This window comes from Lepus europaeus, chromosome 4 (genome assembly GCF_033115175.1).
Source record: "Lepus europaeus isolate LE1 chromosome 4, mLepTim1.pri, whole genome shotgun sequence".
NCBI lineage: Eukaryota > Metazoa > Chordata > Mammalia > Lagomorpha > Leporidae > Lepus > Lepus europaeus.
This window is the reverse complement of record NC_084830.1, coordinates 119066654-119086048: the sequence shown is the minus strand read 5'-3', so window position 1 is coordinate 119086048 and position 19395 is coordinate 119066654. Positions and strand designations below refer to the sequence as shown.

Sequence of the window (19395 nt, the reverse complement as noted above, 5' to 3'; positions counted from 1 at the left end):
CCTGGAAGAAGCTCCTGGCTCCTGGCTTTGGATCAGTACAGCTCTGGCCGTTGCGGCCATCTGGGGAGTGAACCAACAGATGGAAGACCTCTCTCTCTCTGCCTCTCCTCTCTCTGTGTAACTCTGACTTTCAAATAAATAAATAAATCTTTAAAAAAAAATATGTAATCTTTATAATTTAAGTATTTATTATGTGGGGTAGAGGAAAGGAAGAACAGGAAAAGAGAAGAAAAAATGCCAACAATCTTTAAGAAAACTGTTTGCATGAGCAGTTTACCAGAAAGCACAAAAATTTGTTTGCAACAGATTTTCATATAGTGTCCACTCTCAACCTAAATAAAATGAGACTCAGTCTAAATTTCATGAATATCTACCAGGTACCAGGCAAGATTTCATGACAATTATCTACCAAAAATTGTTGGCCTTAATGGTTACCTGACAGGATTTGCAATAGGAAAATTACTAGACAACTTAATGAATAGAACCTACTCATAATGAAAGAAATTATGACACAGCCATCTTCAACTCCTAAAGACCTTAAACAAATCTTCTCTTATTACTAGCTCAGAGTGTGCTCAGTAGGCTTAACATAAAATAGAAGTTTCTCAAGGAGAGGAATCACATCATATTTAATACACACTGAATAAAATATTTTGTTGAAATAATTTTAATGAATTAAAGGTATCTTTCCAAAGTGGAAAAATAGAATAACAACATGAAAATCTCACAGAGGATTTGTTTATTTCATAGACCTACTAATTCCACAAAAAAATCAAGAATGCAAACAAACAACAGTTAAACCAAAACATGGAAATGATAAAAAAATAGCTTTGCTATATTTAATAGTGCAGTATATGGGGCTCATGTTGTGGCATAGCAGGTTAAGTTGCCACCTGCAACACAAGCATCCATATGGGTGCCAGTTCCTGTCCCAACTTCTCCACTTCCCATCCAGCTCCCTATTAATATGCCTGGAAAAGCAGCAGAAGATGGCCAATGTGTTCGGGCCCCTACCACCTATGTGGCAGATCCAGAAGAAGCTCCTGGCTCCTGACTTCAGCTATATTTGACAAATAAGCTCCATTTATTACATCAGTAGATAAATCTCATGACTTACTTCAACTGGCAATTATGGTACTTGACGCCCCTGACCATTTATATCTTTGGAAAGTTTTTGTTTCAGCCTCTAAGACATTATTACACAGAGGTTCTCATACTAACTCTCTGATTACTACTGAGCTAGCTACTCAGTCATCTCTTTTGTGGGTTCCTTTTCAGCTTTCCAGCTCTTAAATTATAGTGCTCACCAGACCTCCAGTTTTAGCTATTTTCTCATTTCCCCTTTTAAATTTCATCCATTCACACAGTTTTTAAGTACCACTTATAGGCTGACAATGTTCAAGTTCATCTCTCTAGTCATGACTTTATCCCCAACTGTAGGCTTGTATTTTCCAATCACCTACTGGTTTTGTCCACGTGGAACATCCATGTATATAGAAAAATTAACATTTTTCAGATTGAATTCACTGTCTGCTCACATGTCCCATCCTTCCTACCTCAACTGTCCTTCCTGTCTTCCTCTTAACATATAACACCATTAGAAATTTGCATTCACCAAGGCCTCTCACTTCTATTTTCTAACTACCCTGGTTTTTTGATCTTCTACTTTAATTCCTGTCTTAGCTCCTTCAACTCCTCCTGGGTTAATGCAGTAGGTTTCTATCTCATCTCCCAACCCCTGGTCCTGCTCCATTTCAACAGATCTACCATACATCAGTATCACTCTCTAGAGGTGTGGAGCTCCTGATGCAATTCTCCTACTGAGAATTCATCCTTTCATAGAGCCCAATAACCATGGGGATAGAAATTAAAATCACAAGCAAGGCATAAAAATTGTATTCATATCATTTAATAAATACCTATGGCTTCAACATCAACTTTATCCCCTTCTCACTCGTATTCCAGCCTTTTTAATCCTTTGTAAATCCCTAATACCATGTGCTTTCCTGTGTTTTATCCTCTTATATGCCATTTCTTTCTGTTTAGAACATCAACAGATCTCTAACACCTTTCTCCACCTAGCTAATTTCCAAGAAACACACCAGTACTCTACATCTCCACTATGCCCTGAGTATTTCCTCTTCCAAAGCACTTAAGATCCCTAGACTGGGGTTTTGTGTATTTGATGGTTTAAATGATGAATGGCTTGAAGCTGAGGACTGTGATTGCATCTATCTAAACATATAGAACACTGTGTCATGAACAATGCATTACTATGAAAATAAACGACTCCCTTAATATTTATGGCATTCACCAGGATCAAATATCCAAACAACCACGTGTACACAGAAAACAACCACATAGGGAGAGACACTATGACTCTGATTAGATGTAATTTGTCGACATCATGAAGAAAGAATAAATATGAAACCTATTATGCAATCCAAAATACAAAATGTCAAATGAATGGTGAAATTAGCAAGTGACAAAATAATTGATAAGAGACAGATCACTAAGCACTTACTTTGCAGCTCAGAAAAGGTTTTTGAGAAAAAAATAAGAACCTGAGGCAGAATTTAAGGTGAACACCTGAATATTACATTTCTTGAGGTCTAGGGACAGGTTGGATTTTTTTCACTGCTCTGCCCATAAGGTCTAACACATGCCTGAATCAGAGTAGCTGCTAAATTAGTATTTGTTGAGTGGAATTTTAAATTGTGCAGCTGGTGATGCAAGAAACATCTGTTTTTAAAAAAAGGAAGCACTTTTCTCCATTTGCTTTTCCATAAAAAGGTAATTTGTATATGTGTTTACTAGAACTCTTTCCTCAAAAGTGAAATATTGCTTCACTCTTTGGTTGGCAAATGTGTTGTTTCAAGATGGAGAAGAATCTGCTTTAAATGAAGAGAAAGCTATTTCAATCCATAATCCTCAGAGCCAAATTTGAATCTTTAAATGCATTTTTCATCAAAGAATCTTAACAAAAAGATTCCTGCCAATTTAACCAAGACTTCTAAAAATACATCATTCCCAAGCCAAGCTGTCTGCTAAGGAGCATTCGAATTGAAATCACATTCTCCTAAAGGACTGACAGTCACCGGAACTGCATAGCTGGGAATCCATCCCCATCTTCCTGAATAAAAACACAATTCCATTTCATTTAGGAATTCTGCATTTTCCTTACATTTTTCTAGATTTTTTGAAATTTCCTGGAACTTCTTCATACTCAACAGAGCTACTATCATGAAGCAACCCAGAAACATAAGTAACCTTGTGATGGACATCAACTTAACACATCCTTTCTCATTTCAAATTTAAGGAAAATGAAACTTATTTGACAACTACCCAACCAAACACACTTAAAGCAGCAACTGGAGCACACCTTGGGTCTCTGGAGTGCTAGCCTGGTATTCAGACTTCGTTAGTTATGTTCATAGAACACCCATGCATTGATATACAGCATTTTATACATTCTGGTAGCCACCTGAGATGGGCAGAATAGGACCTTCTCTTTTTTTATTTATTTATTTATTTTTTATTTTTTTTTTAATTTTTTTTATTTTTGACAGGCAGAGTGGACAGTGAGAGAGAGACAGAGAGAAAGGTCTTCCTTTGCCGTTGGTTCACCCTCCAATGGCCGCCGCACCGCGCTGTTCCGATGGCAGGAGCCAGGTGCTTCTCCTGGTCTCCCATGGGGTGCAGGGCCCAAGCACTTGGGCCATCCTCCACTGCACTCCCTGGTCACAGCAGAGAGCTGGCCTGGAAGAGGGGCAACCGGGACAGGATCGGTGCCCTGACCGGGACTAGAACCCGGTGTGCCGGCGCCGCAAGGCGGAGGATTAGCCTGTTGAGCCACGGCGCCGGCCGGACCTTCTCTTTTTTAACAGGTGAGGAAATTAAACATACTCTGGCTGTGACCAAGCCTCAGAAGTGCAACTAGCACCTTAGATTCCTGATTCTATTCAGGCTCTTTCCATCACTGTCATCTACAACGAGCACATCACACAGACATGGACATTTACTCCCACAGCACAATGGAGTCAATGGCAAATTAAATGCTCTGGTGCTTACCATTCTTCAAAGAAAAATGTGCTCTAAGAGAAAGTTATAACAGCCAGAAGTTGGGGTCCACAAAGGATAATGAGGCAAAGATATATGTATTAATCAATTCAAGGTTTCACTTTAATTAGTCATTCAGAGTTGAATCTAATCAAAATATCCTAAGTCTCTTAGACCTGTATATGAGGCCTAATACACTACAACCAAGATCCTTTATTATTTAAACCAGTGACAGGATTTCTCATCTGTTGCTTCAAAGACAATAATCACATTTTTTTAAAAAGCTACATACATCACAAAAGTTTTCTTTGAAGGATTAATTTTAGTTCATTGACTGCTAGTTGAGGGGCCAACACTGTAGTTTAGTAGGTTAAGCCTCTGCCTGTGGTGCTGGTATCCCATGTGGTTGCTGGGTCAAATCTTGGCTGCTCTATTTCCAATCCAGCTCTCTGCTAATGTGCCTGAGGTGGCACTGGAGGTTGGCCCAAGTGCTTGGGCCCCTGCACCCATGTGGGAAACCCAGGGGAAGCTCCTGGCTTCAAATCAGCCCAGCTTTGGCCACTGCAGCCATTTGGGGAGTGAACCAGCTAGTGGAAGACCTCTCTGTGTGTCTCTCCCTCTCACTATCTGTAACTCTGACTCTCGAATGAATGGATAGATCTTTAAAAGACAAAACAAAATACTGCTAGTTGAAATGAAAAAAAGTTCATTTTTAACAAGTTAAAATTTGGACAGATCCATGGGTGTTAGCATTAGGCTAAGAAAGGAATCTGGCTTGGAATTTTTAACACTTGGTTCTAATCAGTAATGTTGCAATGCTGTCCCATTTACAACCTGGAATTTATTTTTGCACTTTCAACATCCCATGATTCCCATGATTTTCAGCAACAGTAAATAACTTTCAGTGATGACACCTCGTGTTAGGTGGATCTCTATTTTGACCAGCAGGTCTTGGCATGTGTCCACCTCACATCTCTCTCCAAAATGTTGCTTGAAGGTAAAAAGTGAACAAAACTTGAGGGGAAAAAAAACTCTATTACTAAACAATTTTTACAAGTTCTTATCTTATCTATTGTAGTAACCAGTAATGATTCCATTGTTATCTCTTTGGATTCTAGATTTTTCTTATTTTTTCCATAAAATCCCATTTTTTTGGTGATGGTTTAAAGAAGAATGTAGTACAGCAAAACTTGGAAGACATAAATGAATATAAAACAACATGAAAGAGAGAAGAGCCTGATTCAGCCATGTAGGACCATGCTAACTTCTGTATAACTTAGAAACAAATCTAAGTTCAATCAGATTCCAGTACTCTGGACTTTGGAGGCTTTGGGGCATTTTCTATCTTTATGCTGAAATCCAAAATATAAAATGATACAAGATCTCTCAAATACTACTAATGTGAGTATTTGTATATTCAAGAAGCTAAAGTTTCCCAAGAAACATTTTCTATTCACACAGGGGAATTTCATAATGTGTGGGAAATGTGTGGTTCTGAGTCACTCAATGTTGTATTTGGTCTGTGCTTATATCCTATTTGACAACAATGTTCCCAATAACTTCACTACAAAAAGATTCACGTCACATGAAAACACGTCACATTAAAACATTGCCAAAATGGGTGAATAGTCCCTAGACTCTTGTGATACCTGAAGATTACCAGTTATCTTTGGACGATGCATAAGGACTATGCTGGTTAATTGAGTTTACTCCTTGTTCGAATTCTGGAAATATGGAAATTTGTGTGCTGCTGAGAACATATTCAACTGAGTACTTCAGCATTCTTGAGTTAATGAATTAAGTGTGCTAACTTTCAAGTCCTGATACCTGATCAGAAGTGTTTTGCCTAAAAGATAACACACTGCAACCCCTTTAATAATTCATTCAGTTTCTTGACAGAACAATAATGCCAAAACAATTCTTTTGAAATGTGCTGTATGCTTTCAGGAGTGAAAGCAACACTAGAATTTTACATGAAAGTGTGGTAAGGCCTAGGGAGACTTTTCCATAGGACAAAACTCAAAAACAGAAGAAAAATCAATGGAGAAATGCCCCCCAAGTAAAGTGGGGAATCTGGGGCACTTGTCAGCCTTGTGCGGCTGCAGTGTTCCAAATGGGCAGCAGGGGGCGCTCCTGCATGAAGCAAACCCCCCACAAGTGGTTCCCAGTTGGAGAACACAGGCTTTTTCTCTCAGCACTTGCCCCATATCCTAGTAGGTAGCCACTAAGGAGTGCTGCTGTCAATAAACTGCATTAACTTAGGATAGGAGTTAAATAACATCGCAAAAGTGACTGGAGACACCACAAGGGACAAAATTTGCCTTCTAGAGACATAGTAGCCAATTTTTAAAAAAATGTATTTGGGTGGACAGGAGGTGGTGAGCAATAGGGATGGGGAAGGAGGTTGCCCTTAGCTGCAGAGACAGTCCCAAACTCAACAAGTGTGTGTCATTATCCCAGAGTCATGTGCTCAGCCTCTAAGTTGCAGTTAGGTTATATTCTGTTAAAAGCCACATCAAAACATCTCCCTCATCCCCTGACCCCACTCCAAACCAAGAGAAATCACTTGCTGAACTGGGTTTCCTATGAAGCCTTCGGAACGCTTCTTCTGCATGCAGTCTCCTGCATGTGGCTGTGTTTTACACGTGAACGTGTGTAACACATTTTACTCACTCCACACCAATCTTGGAGTCTCCTCTGAACCAGGTTGGAAAAAACTTTAGGGACCAGAAAGTGTACATCTGTAACTCAAACATGGTAGACTCCCAGGTAAAATCCCCTGCCCTGGTCTCCACATCACAGACACAAGACACCTACCCAGGCCACTCCACCATGAACATCTGGCTCCCTCCTCCATACCCCCACACGAAGATCTGGGAGAGATACAGCCAAAAACCTCAATACTCACCATATTGACTTCAGAAACCATATCAATACTGGCAATGTCAATGTTCATTCCCACGGCCACAGGGGGACCTGAAAAGCAAGACAGCCAGCCCTATGATTTCTCAGAACTTCATTCATTCTTAGCCAGAGTTGTTCCCTGCACAAAACCTCTCTGTGCTGCTCACCCCCTAACTCTTCCATCCCCTGCTCCTGTGTAAAAAGTGTGGCAGACACTCACGCTTCTAGGAATTGCTCTTCTGACTGTGCACACACGTGTGCTCATGGACCAGAGATCCCAGCTCTGTCTACTTACGTAGATGTCTCACACTGCACACACATACAACCCACAGAAGCTGGAGAACCATTCCAGCCCAAGGGGTTTACATATTCCGCTGAAACCCTCTCCTCTTCATTTGTTCCCACGCCCTTTTCTGTGGCCAGGTTTTAACTCTCTAAGCTTCCAAAGAGGGTGAAGCAAAATAAAATGGGCACAGCAGCGTATCTAGGACTGCAGTGAGAAAGGTCCTTCCTCCCCTGCCCTCTTTACTCTCTTGCATTCCCCTCCCCCAGCTCTGCCACCCTAGTCCTGCCCCTCCGTATCCCACGCTGTGAGGCTTGCAAGGCTGGATGAGGTCCAGACCTGAGCCACTTTAAACCTAGCCAGAAGAACTCTTCCAAAGTAGGCGGGCACAGGGGGTTAATGCTACCTCTCAACCAATTGCCTGCCCATCTTATCCTCCAAAATGTTCCCTATGGCCTTCGGTAAGCCAGTCTCTCTGGGCACAGCCCCGACTAAACTTAAGAATCTCGTATTGCAAAGAAGCAGACAGTAACGCCCGGAATTTATAGCCGTGCAGCCCAGAGGACAGCAGTCACCGTTAAGCACGCGCTTCGAGGGCCCTCACGGAATGACCACCCAAGCGCCAGGCAGTGACAAATCGGCTCAAGTTTGGTTCAGTTTCTCAGTATGGTAAAACAGGGACACAGTCGGCACAGCACATGCACCTACAACTGGGGAGAGCGCACAGTGCACACACACACACACACACAGCTCCGAAGACAGCCTGGGCTACAGCCGGGCTGTTTCCTCTCTGTCAGACAACTCCATTACCTCCGAAATCTGGTCTCAGACGAATGTCATAGCCTTTCAGGAGCCTGTCCACCGTCTCCTTAACCAGCGACATATTGCTGGGGTCATTGACACTAAGGGAAGAAATGACAGTAAACAGGCATCAGTGGGGCGCGGGCACAGCAGTCTCCGGCATTCCTGCTCGCAGAGGTATGCGGAGCGAGCCCTTCAAAGTGAGGAAGGAAAAGGCAGCGCGGGGTCCACTTACCTCTGGGCACAGACGGCGGCGATTATCAAGGGGAATGACCAGATCCCAAGGTAGCCCCTTCTCCGGACTCTCCACATCCCTTTAGTTTTGGATGGAATTGAGGTTTCACTGAAGAAAGGAGATCCAACTTAGTCTGCCCAGTGCAGTAATTCTAATGGGAGGCGCATGCGCACGGCGAACCAAAACATCAAAGGGGCAGCGGCGGCTGCCGGGCACCGAGATTTCCTTGTTTAAAAAAAAAAAAAAAAAAATTAAAGGGGAAAAGGGGAAAGCACAGATCTGCATAATACACACATATCTGACTGTTGTGGAAAAGTCACCCAACAGGAGCAGCCAGAGTAAAATGTCTGGTGTTGTCCTTTTGTTAAGACAAAAACAACTACAGCGCCCGGTAAGTTCGGTAGTTGCAGGAGGCAGTGGTGCACCTCGCGGGGTGTGGGTCTGGGGTGTTTTGGTGTGTGTGTGTGTGTGTGTTCTTAATATGCACACCCAGGTTGGGATTTCAGGGGAGGCGAGGGGAGGTGTGGGGTGGTGGGAGTCCACTTCTGGCCTCGCGGGCAGAGGGGGCGAGGACTTTGAACTTTATTTCCTCAGTGGATGGCAGCCCCCGCCTGGGGCGAGACGTAGGTGGTGGCGGGGGGGGGGGGTGGGAGTTGTGCTAGGGGGTGCGGGGGGCTCGCAGGAACCAATGGGAGCCGCGCTGAGCAGCCCGTTAGATTGGGGCGGGAGGGGGGAGAATTAGGAAGAAACGGATAAATGGGGGGGAAAAAAGGAAGAAAGGAAGGCAAAGACGATGCCGGGTCTGTGCTCGGAGTCGGGGAGCCCGCGTTTCTTCACTACTCACGAGCAATTCCTCTCTCCTGCTCCTCACCCCTGCCCCCGGTCCCAGAGAGGTGAACCACGGGGTCCGGGCTTCTCCGCGTGTGACGTTCCTGACCCGCTGGTCCCGGTTATTTATAGCAGGACGGGAGGCGGGGGCGAGGGAGCAGAGAGGCAGCGCCGGCTCCCCAGCTTTCGGCCGGATCCTGCACCGAGAAATCCTTCCTGGACAGGGTGGGGCTGGGATGGGGCGACGGGGACGAAGGGGCGCGCGGCGGCGCAGCCCGGCGACCCTGGCCCTAGCGCAGGTGCTGCAGACGCAGGGCGTGGGCGCCCGCAGGGCTCGCGAAGGGCAGGTGGCCGCGAGACGCGCCCGGGCCGGCGCCCCACGCCCCTTGGACGCACGCGCGCCGCGCGCACCCACGTGCTGGCGGGCGCCCGCCCCGCGCCCCCCGCCCCGCGCCGCACTCCCCGCGCACGCGCCCGCCCGCCCGCGCGTGCCGCCCACTGCCGCGGCGCGGCCTGGCCTGGGACGGCGCCTCTGCACCCAGCGAGTCCGAAAGGTCCCTGGGAAGCTTGGGGAGGGGCCCCGGGGCCGCCCGGGGTGCCGAGCTCGCCGGCTCGCGTTCTCCGCGCTGCCTCGTCCTTCCGGCCCGTGACCTGGCGGGGTTCGCATTCCCCCCGGGGGCTGCCCCTTCGGCGTCACCTCACCGGGCTCACCACGGCCACCGAGAACCCCCCCCCCAATGGAGGCGGCAATTTTGGGGCGTGGAGTGAGAGGACGGAGAGATTCCGTGCACAAAAGAACCCAAGGCTCCGCTGGAGGCAGAGACGTGCTGCGAGGCCGGGTCGGGACACGGCTCCGAGGGCCCCCGAGTTGGTCCAGCAGAGGCAGAAAGAGGGCACGTGGCGCAGGGCAGGAGTTCCCCGTCTCCTTCTCCCCGACTCCATACCCTGTGCCGGGGGAGAGCTGGAAAAGCCGGGGCTTACACGTGCACTCTGGATGGACCTCAAGGCTTAAGACCCTTGAGCGGCTCCTGTTCACCCTGTTCCGCCCACCCCGAGCCGGCAGCGCTGGCTTTTAGCTACCCCTGAGCGTCCCCATTTTATGGATTGAGAAACGCGCCCCGAAGCCAAGGAACTTGCCCAAGGTCATTCAGGTGGCAAGAGGTAGACCAGGATTGCAGCTCCAAACCAGCGCTCCCGACCGCTGGCCTCCAGCGCCCCGGATGGTGCTCGGCGGCCAGAATGTTGGCTACGGCCGGCCGAGTGGTCCACGCGCGCCCGCGGGGCCGTGCCAGGCTTGCCAAGCTTGCCCCCGCCGGGCGCAGCTGCAGGGCTCGAGGGAACCGCAGCACGGGGGCCTGCTCTGGGGCGGCGCCTGGGCCGCACTCTTGACCCACAACCTCGGACCACCTCTCCCCTGCCCGGCCGGGGTCAGAGGGTCAGCCTGGGGGAAGGAAGACGAGGGAAGTGTGGAGGCGGGAGGGCTCTGAGGGCGGAATCCGACTGCTTGCAGGGCTGCAGGGCGAACGGGAAGGGAGAGCTTGGAGTTGTCACCTAGGGAGGGAGTTCCTAGCGCAGAGACAGGTGTAACTGCGTGGTGAACACCAGGCAGGTCTACAGCGCCGCCTCCCTCCAGGCACCTAAGAGCCACAGAGAGGGAAGAGGAGGAGGCTGAGGGGATGGACATTCCAAGGGTCTCGGCTCTGCAGTCTTTTGTGTTGACGCAGACCTATGGCTCAAGCAAAGCGCTGATTCTCCTTCTCTTCACGCGTAAATGAAGAGTGGTAATCCTTTCACACAAGGCAAGTACAATGTGGAGGAAAGAAAAGTTTGGATTCTCACACTGTCCCCAGAGGAGTCACAGAGCAGCATGAGGCCCAGGGAACTAAATGACAAAGCCAGGGACAGCTCCGCTCCCTCTTAAACACTTGTCAACACAGGGCTGGCCTTCCGACCACCCCTTACTCACAATGTACACTCCACCCTGCCGGTCTCTTCTTCCCAGACCCACTTCAACTTGAGTTGAGAGAACAAAATTCAGTAAACAGAACCAACCAAAAAACTGTCACTCATCCAAAATAGTAATAATAGTAATAATAATATAATAGTAATAGTGAGTGATTAAACAAGTACATTTTGAAAGCAAGGAGCTTTTATCTCAGCAAGTAAAAGGGCTCTGTGCAAGCAAAGGGCATAAAGGAACTGAAGGTAAACTTCTGGGTTCAAACCCAGATCAAACTAACTCTGTGACTTGGGAAAGTCATTTAACCTCTTGAAGCTTTAGTTGTCTCTTCTGGAACAATAAGAAAAATAATACATATTCCCCAGAGGATCGTTGCTCATAAGGTGGCATTTGTCTGTGTGGCATTTGACATGTGACAAATCAATATTAGCATTTTTATGAATCGGGTATAATGAATGTAATGAATGGACTAGCGCCTAAATAAGGTGTAGTGGCATTCATCTGTAAAGACTGAGTGGAAGTAAATATAGTGCAATTAGTATAGATTAGCCTGAGAAGAAAGGAGCAAACACTTCCAGGGAATTAAAATGTAAGATTAAGAAGGAAATACATTGAGCCAAGCAGCAATCAAAATGAGAAAAGATGAAAGAATTATTTGTGTTCTCTGTTCAGTAACAAACCATGGGTATCACTTACAATAACTGTAACTACTATAATTAAAAATACATTTACAAAACCTAAGATCAACTTATGTCTAAAGTGAGAGCCAACTCTGGACTCTCTCTGCAATACTTTGCTGATAAGACTGCCTAGAAAGAGGCCAAAATGTGGAACATGGAGGTGTGTCAGTTGCAGGAGAGAATCTTCCAGCATCCCAGATGTTCGGCGAGAAGGAAAATGTAAAGATTCTTAAGAGGTCATGCTTCAAATCATCTTGGAGTACAAAGCATATAAATGCAAAGAAAAAACAAGTCACTAGTCATTGGCCATTAGTCTTCACTATAATAGCCATTCATTATTCAGTAAATACATGGGCACCTACTCTTTGTCAACCCTTATTTAAAAAGCACTAGGGGGGCCCTGTTGTTGCTCAGTAGGTTAAGCCACTAGTGGTGTCATCTGCATCTCTTACCAGAGCAATGGTTGGAATCCCAGCCACTCTGCTTCCAATCTAGCTTCCTGCTAAAACACCTGGGAAGATTGCAGAGGACAACTCAAGAACTTGGGGTCCTTGTGAGACCTGATGGAGTTCCGGCCACCTGACTTCATCCTGGCTCATCCCTGGCTGCTGTCGAAATTTCGGGGAGTTAACCAGCAGATGGAAGACCTAACTCTCTCTTCCCTTCTCCACCTTCCTGCTCCTTCTCCCTCTTCCTCCGTGCATCTCTGTGCTTCTCTGCCTTTCAGATAAATTTTAACTTTTTATAAAAAGAAAACTACCAGGGATGAGATACTGAAAGGACAGACATTTCACTTGAAGTTTATATACTCTAGTGTGAGAAAGAACCATCACAGAAATAAAAGGTGTAACATGACATATAGTCAATTGTGTTAAATCCTTGCAAATATTTTTAACTTTTTAAAGAAGTGTTACATATTCATACTATTAAACTCAAAAGATAAATCACAGTGCTTCCGTCACCTTCTTTCTTCAATAGAAAATAACACAACCCAGTTGTTTGGGTGGAAATGATAGCCTTTTGACTGTTGCCCTACAAGTACTCCAGGTACTTGTAGGCTGGTGAAGTATCAGCAATGATGATTTTCGAGGAGATCTCATAGAATGTGGGCTACCTGTTTTGCTGAATTTTTTAACTGTTTGTATATATAATTATTTTTAAAACAGGTAAAGGCTACATTAGTTTTAATTGTTCATTGAAGTCTTTTAAAATAATGAGCAGACAGGCCAGTGTTGCTGTGTAGCAGGTAAAGCCACCTCCTGTGACACTGGCATCCCAAATGGGTGCTGGTTCCAGTCCCAGCTGTTCACTTCCAATCCAGCTCTCTGCTAATGTGCCTGGGAAAGCAGCAGAGGATGGCCCAAATCCTTGGGGCCCTGTGTCCACATGGAAGACCAGGAAGTAGCTCCTGTCTCCTGTGTCCTGTCTACTGGCTTTGGATTGACCTAGCCCTGGCTATTGTAGCCATCTGGAGAGTGAACTAGCACATGGAAGATTTCTTTATCTCTCTCTAACTCTGCCTTTCAAATCAATATAACAAATCTTTTTAAAAAAATAATGAGTATAAATTTGAGCAATAATAAAGCATAGGGGAAAAGTCAGAGATAACAGTAAGTTCAGCATATATATATATATATATATACACACATACATATGTGTGTGTATATTTATTACTTTCAGTACATGCAATAGCACAAAATAGCCATTTACTAATAAAGTGTTGTCAAGTTCATGGCTTCCTAGATTTACTGTAATATACAAATAATAATTGTTTTAAATAATAATTCTTATATCTTATTTATAGATGCACTTTTATTTACTTATGTGTGATAAAGGATATGCCAAAAGTAGTTTACATTTTATCAAATCTTTTCCCCTTATGCCTGTCAAAAAGTCTCTTTTTTGTCTTACAAACCTTGACTTCACAGATACTAGAAAAAAAAATGCTCTCAAATTATCACAAATCCTGTACTATGGCTTATGGCTTAATATGACTTTACTCTGCAGAATTAGAAAATCTCATGCCCACTGAGTCATGATTCTCCTTTAGCAAGTAATACTAACAGTAAATCTAAATTGTGGCAAAATTTTTGGTCACCATAATTCTTATATAGGTCATTTAATGTACTTAAAATATTAGTAGTAATAAAATAAAATCTATGTAACAGAAACTGTTCCAAATGTTTTATACATAATTTAGTTAATTCTCACAATATGCCTGTTAAATGTTTATTATTTTATTCCCACTTTGCATGTGAGGAAACAGGAGGAGAAATTAAGTAACTGTAATATCACATAGTTGAGAAAGGTGTTTGGAGCACTGGTTAATATGCCACTTGGGATGCCCACATCCCATACTGCAGTGCAAGGGTGCAGGTCCCACCTCCACTTCTGATTTCAGCTTTTCGCTAATAAGCATACTGGGTGGGTTCTTGCCCTCAAGATGGGAGACCCAGATTGAGTTCCAAGCTCCTGACTTCAAATGAGCACTCTCCTGGCTGTTGTGAACAGCTGGAGAGCTCACATAATTAGAAATTATATCAGAATATATTAGAAATTATATCAGAAATTAGAAATAAGGTCACAAAATTTATAAGAAATATTAAAGGACTCAAGTCCTTCCTGATAACCATGGACTTTGTAAAGGAAAAGCCTGTAGACTATCTTCTTTACAGTTCTCAGCTTGTCTCTACTGAGTTAATGTAACAGAAATTAAATCTTAGGACAGAGGATCCCTGCACTTTAACAATCAAATGACCGATAGGAAATTTTGAGACATGAATTACTGGCCATCTTTTGAAGGGGTATGTCTTTTAGCACCAGGTTGGATTAATCGATCCTCAGCAATATTTAAAAAAAAAAAAAAAGTGTGCTTCAAAGTACACAATTAAATTAGAGAGGCTTCAAATGGAGGTAAAATTGTTACATGAGGAAATTACCTAAGCTCTGACACCCTGGGGATGATAATCACATTCACACACGCATTCCTAGCAGTAATGAAACACCACTTCCCCACTGCTAGAAAAGGATGGAAGGGTAAGGAAGGTTTGTTGTTTGTTTTTTTTTTTTTTCCTGCGTTTTTGTGTGTTTTTTTTTTTCTTTGACAGGCAGAGTTAGACAGTGAGAGAGAGACAGAGAGAGAGTTATAGACAGTGGGAGACACAGAGAAAGGTCTTCCTTCCGTTGGTTCATTCTTCTAATGGCCGCTACAGCCGGCGCTGAGCCAATCTGAAGCCAGGAGCCAGGTGCTTCTCCTGGTCTCCCAAGCGGGTGCAGGGCCCAAGCACTCGGGCCATCCTCCACTGCACTCCCAGGCCACGGCAGAGAGCTGGACTGGAAGAGGAGCAACTGGGCCTAGAACCCAGGGTGCCAGCGCCACAGGCAGAGGATTAGCCAAGTGAGCTTTGGCACTGGCCTTGTTTTGTTTTTTTTACCAACTACTTCTCAATACCTGGAGAGGGGGAAGAGATGAATGGCCTCTGATTGGTGATCAAAGCGTAAGGTGGAGTTTAAAGGGTGGTCATACTTCTCGGAGGCCTTTTCCAAATCTCCTTTACCAGGATTATGTATCCACTTAGATGCTACAGTTAGAGTAGGATTTATAAGCATTTTTGAGGGCCTTCCATAAATGTTGGAATTCTGAAGAAGTGTACATACTGGCACTAAATTTTAAAAGAAATCACAATGTTGAAATTAGTTAATGTTTAGTTAAATGACTATAAAATGTAATGCAAGTTATATAATTATACAAAATTTAATTTAGAAAATGCACATTCTAATAAGCTTTATATTATGTGTCAAGGGTTCTTTAAAGCCCAGAGGACTGAGCACATGATGGTCTTAAAAAGCTCGGGTGTCTCCATCTCCAAGAAGAGTTGATCTAGGGCCAACGCTGTGGCTCGCTTGGTTAATCCTCCGCCTGCGGCGCCTGCATACCATATGGGTGCCAGGTTCTAGTCCCGGTTGCTCCTCTTCCAGTCCAGCTCTCTGCTGTGGCCCCGGGAGGGCATGTGCTTGGGCCCCTGCACCCGCATGGGAGACCAGGAGGAAGCACCTGGCTCCTGGCTTCAGATCGGCGCAGCGCTGGCCATAGCGGCCATTTGGGGGGACCTTTTTCGCTGTCTCTCTCTCTCACTGTCTATAATTCTACCTGTCAAATAAATTTTTAAAAAATCCTTTAAAAAAATAAAACCACTTGTAATGTCTTATTCTGTCTGTCTTTAAATTTTCTTTGCAAGCATGCCTGTTGCTAATTCCATAAGAAATAAACCCATATTTTACACTCATTTTTGTTATTCCCCAAGCTGAATGCATTTACCTATCTGTTGTTGGACATTCAGCAATTGATACATTGTAATTATTATTCATAGTTACTACTTACTGAATTATTGATTACTAGATTACTTGCTCTGTGATGAACAATTCATTACTTATTTCATTCTTCCAAACATATATGTAGAGTATTACTCAATGCTTTTAAGATTGCAAGTGACAGAAACTAAACTCAAACTGCATAACAGGGATCTGAAAGGTCAAGGATGTCCACCTTTGACTTCAGTGGATACAGGGAAAGTAGGCTTTATTCTAAGCAAGGTCTCTGCCAAACATGATTTACAGCTTCCCCAATTTAGCAATCTGAAAACCATTAACACATAAGTTACTGAAAAACACAAACTAGAATACTCTGAAGGTGCTTAGGTCACAAGCCCTATCTTGAACTTATCATGTGCTTATGCACACGATGGTCCAAGCTATTTGGACTGTGATTAGTTAATTAGTGATTGTCCAGAGAAAGATAATTAAAGCACTATTATCAGAAAAAGGAGGAATGGAAGATAAGTAAAGAAATGCACAAGATGTCTACCATGGGTACAATGGATATCATTTAAACCATATTTTTTGAGAAAGAACTTGTGAGAGAGGAACTTGGATATAGCAAAGAAGAATGACTCAAATTTACCAAAACAATTTCATACAAATATTCTTATAACTGACCCATAAGAATAAAGGAATGAATGAATGCATTAAGCTGAGATGTCTGAGGTCTCATATTTATGTGCATGAATGCTACTTTTTAGTAATTCACATAGTCATATATGAAACAATCACCCTGAAAATTATTTGAGAACATTCATAGTATAGCTCAAGAACCATAAGTAAATGCATAGAGGAACTGACAGAAAAATTTAATAAAACTATGAACTAGAATAAGGAGGGATACCATCCCAAAAATTGAATGTTTGAGTGAGGATTATTCATAAAATATTATGTTTTGATAAATGTAATATGTTAATGTGATTGCATTAGCTCCATTTCTACAAAACAAGACTTTATCAATAATTGCTGAATGAATGAATTTCACAAAGATTTAAATAACATATATGCCATATTAATAATCACAGGATACATATTGATTTTAACATGATTTTTCCTTATCAATAAAATTGTAAATTTTGATATAGTACTTAACATTGACATGTAAGTCATTATTAAATTATCTTTCCTGATTCATAAATCCAAACCCTGCTATACTTAAATTTTCATGAAATACTATAAGGTAAGTTCTAACATCTTCTCACTTTCACAATTTAATAGAAGTGTCACAACTTTTGTGATTAGAACTTCTCTTCAGAAAAGGAAGAATGCAAAGTAACTAGTGAAAATCTGTCAAGTGAAGATTTTCTTTAATTGGAAACCAAATGAGTAGGTGATAATAAGCACTCTTTTCTTCCGTTTGTTTTAGCATAGTTCTCTCACAATAGAAAATGCATGAAGACAAGTTTCATTCCTAGTTCCTGAGAAACTGAATTTGGTTTTAGGTTCAAATAAATGATTAAGATCTGTGAGTAAAAATGTTCCTATTCGGGGTGTGGTGGGTGGTGGCACAGAGCAAAGTCGTTTGTTTCTAAGAGAAAGAAAATCCCTTTCAGGCAATAACACCCACCCATAAACCAATTTTTTAAACCAAATTATTTTTAAACAGCTTTATTTATTTATTTGGAAGACAATTAGAGAGAGGAACCGAGACAGAGAGAGAGAGAGAGAGAGAGAGAAACTTCCATCCCTTGCTGCAACCCACCAAATGGCTGCAATGACCAGGATTGGGCCACGCTGCAGCCAGGAGCCTAGAACTCCATCTGGATCTCCCACCTGGATGGCAGATGCCCAAGCAGATGGGCCATCTTCTGCTGCCTTCCCAGGTGCATTAGCAGGGAGCTGGATCAGAAGCAGAGCATCAGGAATTCGAATGACTATACATAAGGGATGCCGGCACTGCAGGTAGAGGCTTAAACAGCTGTGCCAGCATGCCATCCCATGCCCCCAACCATGTTTGCTTTTTAAAATATGATTTCTGTTAACTGAAGTTCAGAATTGAGTCTTCAGCTATTGGAAGCAATCAAGAATGCACAATGAGTGCTTTGGGGTTTTGGTATGTTTCAACCAACGATTCACTTTGTCTTGAAGTTGGCATGTGAACCACTGATGTTTCAGGAGATAATTTTGGATATTGTAGGGATATGTGTTTAGATAGTGTAGTACCAAAAACTGAGAAAGTTGCCTCAACTTTCTGTTCTGATTAGCTCTCCAGGAAAGTCTTACTTTGGTGCTAAGATGCAGTCCACAATTCTCTTGGACTTTTTACTTCCCTGTTTAAACTGACATTTATGGGTCTTCAGATACAAATCATTGTTTTTTGGTTCAATTCCATTTATGTTCAATTAAGTCCCTAAATGTATTAATGTTATTCTATTTTAAAAGCATTTGTTTAGGGGCCCACTTCATGGCGCAGCAGGTTAAAGCCCTGGCCTGAGTGCCAGCATCCCATATGGGCACTGGTTGTAGTCTGGCTGCTCCTCTTCTGATCCAGCTCTCTGCTATGCCCTGGGAAAGCAGTAGAGGATGGCCCAAGTCCTTGGGCCCCTGCACGCACGTGGGAAACCTGGAAGAAGTTCCTGGCTTCGCATCGCCGCAGCTCCGGCCGTTGTGGCCAATTGGGGAGTGAACCAGAGGATGGAAGACCTCTCTCTCTCTCTTTCCATCTCTTTCTATGTAACTCTGACTTTCAAATAAATAAAACAAATCTTTAAAAAATTTGTTTAAGTTAAGATGAGTAAATTTTAGGGAAAATAAAGTAGCAAAACAAGTGGTACTGAGATTTGATTAAAAGAATCCAGGTGGTACAGAAACGTGGAAATCTTTGACTTTAAACAATTAGGCCAGAAGTACCTGGAGAATTAAGAGAAATTCTTACAGTGTAAACCACCTCACATGTCATTAGTTTAGGAGGTCAAGGGTAATGAGGTGTGAGTTGAACCTTAACATCATCAGACAACAAGGTCATCTTTCTGACACAGGGGGTCAGAAATTCAAGAATACATTAGGAAAATCTCCTACAGGAGAAAATCTCTTACAGGAAAAAAAAACAAAACGGCGAATTAGGTAATATTCCTCCCCTCAAGGATTGTAGTGGGAGGAGGAAGATAGCAACCATGATTATGCTAAGCAACAGGATATTTATGTTACAAGAAATGCATAAGCTAAGCAGAGCATAATCCAAGGGAATTGAAAGAGAAAGCGATCAGAGCTGGTGAAGTGTAATTGGGGAATGCTTCCCTGAAAATACGCTGTGTGAGATGCACCTCAA

The 19395-nt window shown here is 43.4% G+C and overlaps 1 protein-coding gene across 3 annotated transcripts in view; it reads right to left on the bottom strand.

Annotated features, from left to right (window-relative positions):
* Window positions 1–8359, bottom strand: part of GABRB2 (gamma-aminobutyric acid type A receptor subunit beta2) — a 316460-nt gene extending 308101 nt beyond the window's left edge. For all 3 annotated transcript variants that reach the window (XM_062189679.1, XM_062189681.1, XM_062189680.1), the window contains exons 1-3: window positions 8283–8359; window positions 8057–8148; window positions 6968–7035 (exon numbers count right to left, since the gene is read on the bottom strand). In XM_062189679.1, coding sequence (XP_062045663.1) covers window positions 6968–7035; window positions 8057–8148; window positions 8283–8359 — 237 coding nt within the window. The remainder of the gene's footprint in view (window positions 1–6967; window positions 7036–8056; window positions 8149–8282) is intronic.
* Between the last annotated feature and the right edge of the window lie 11036 nt (window positions 8360–19395).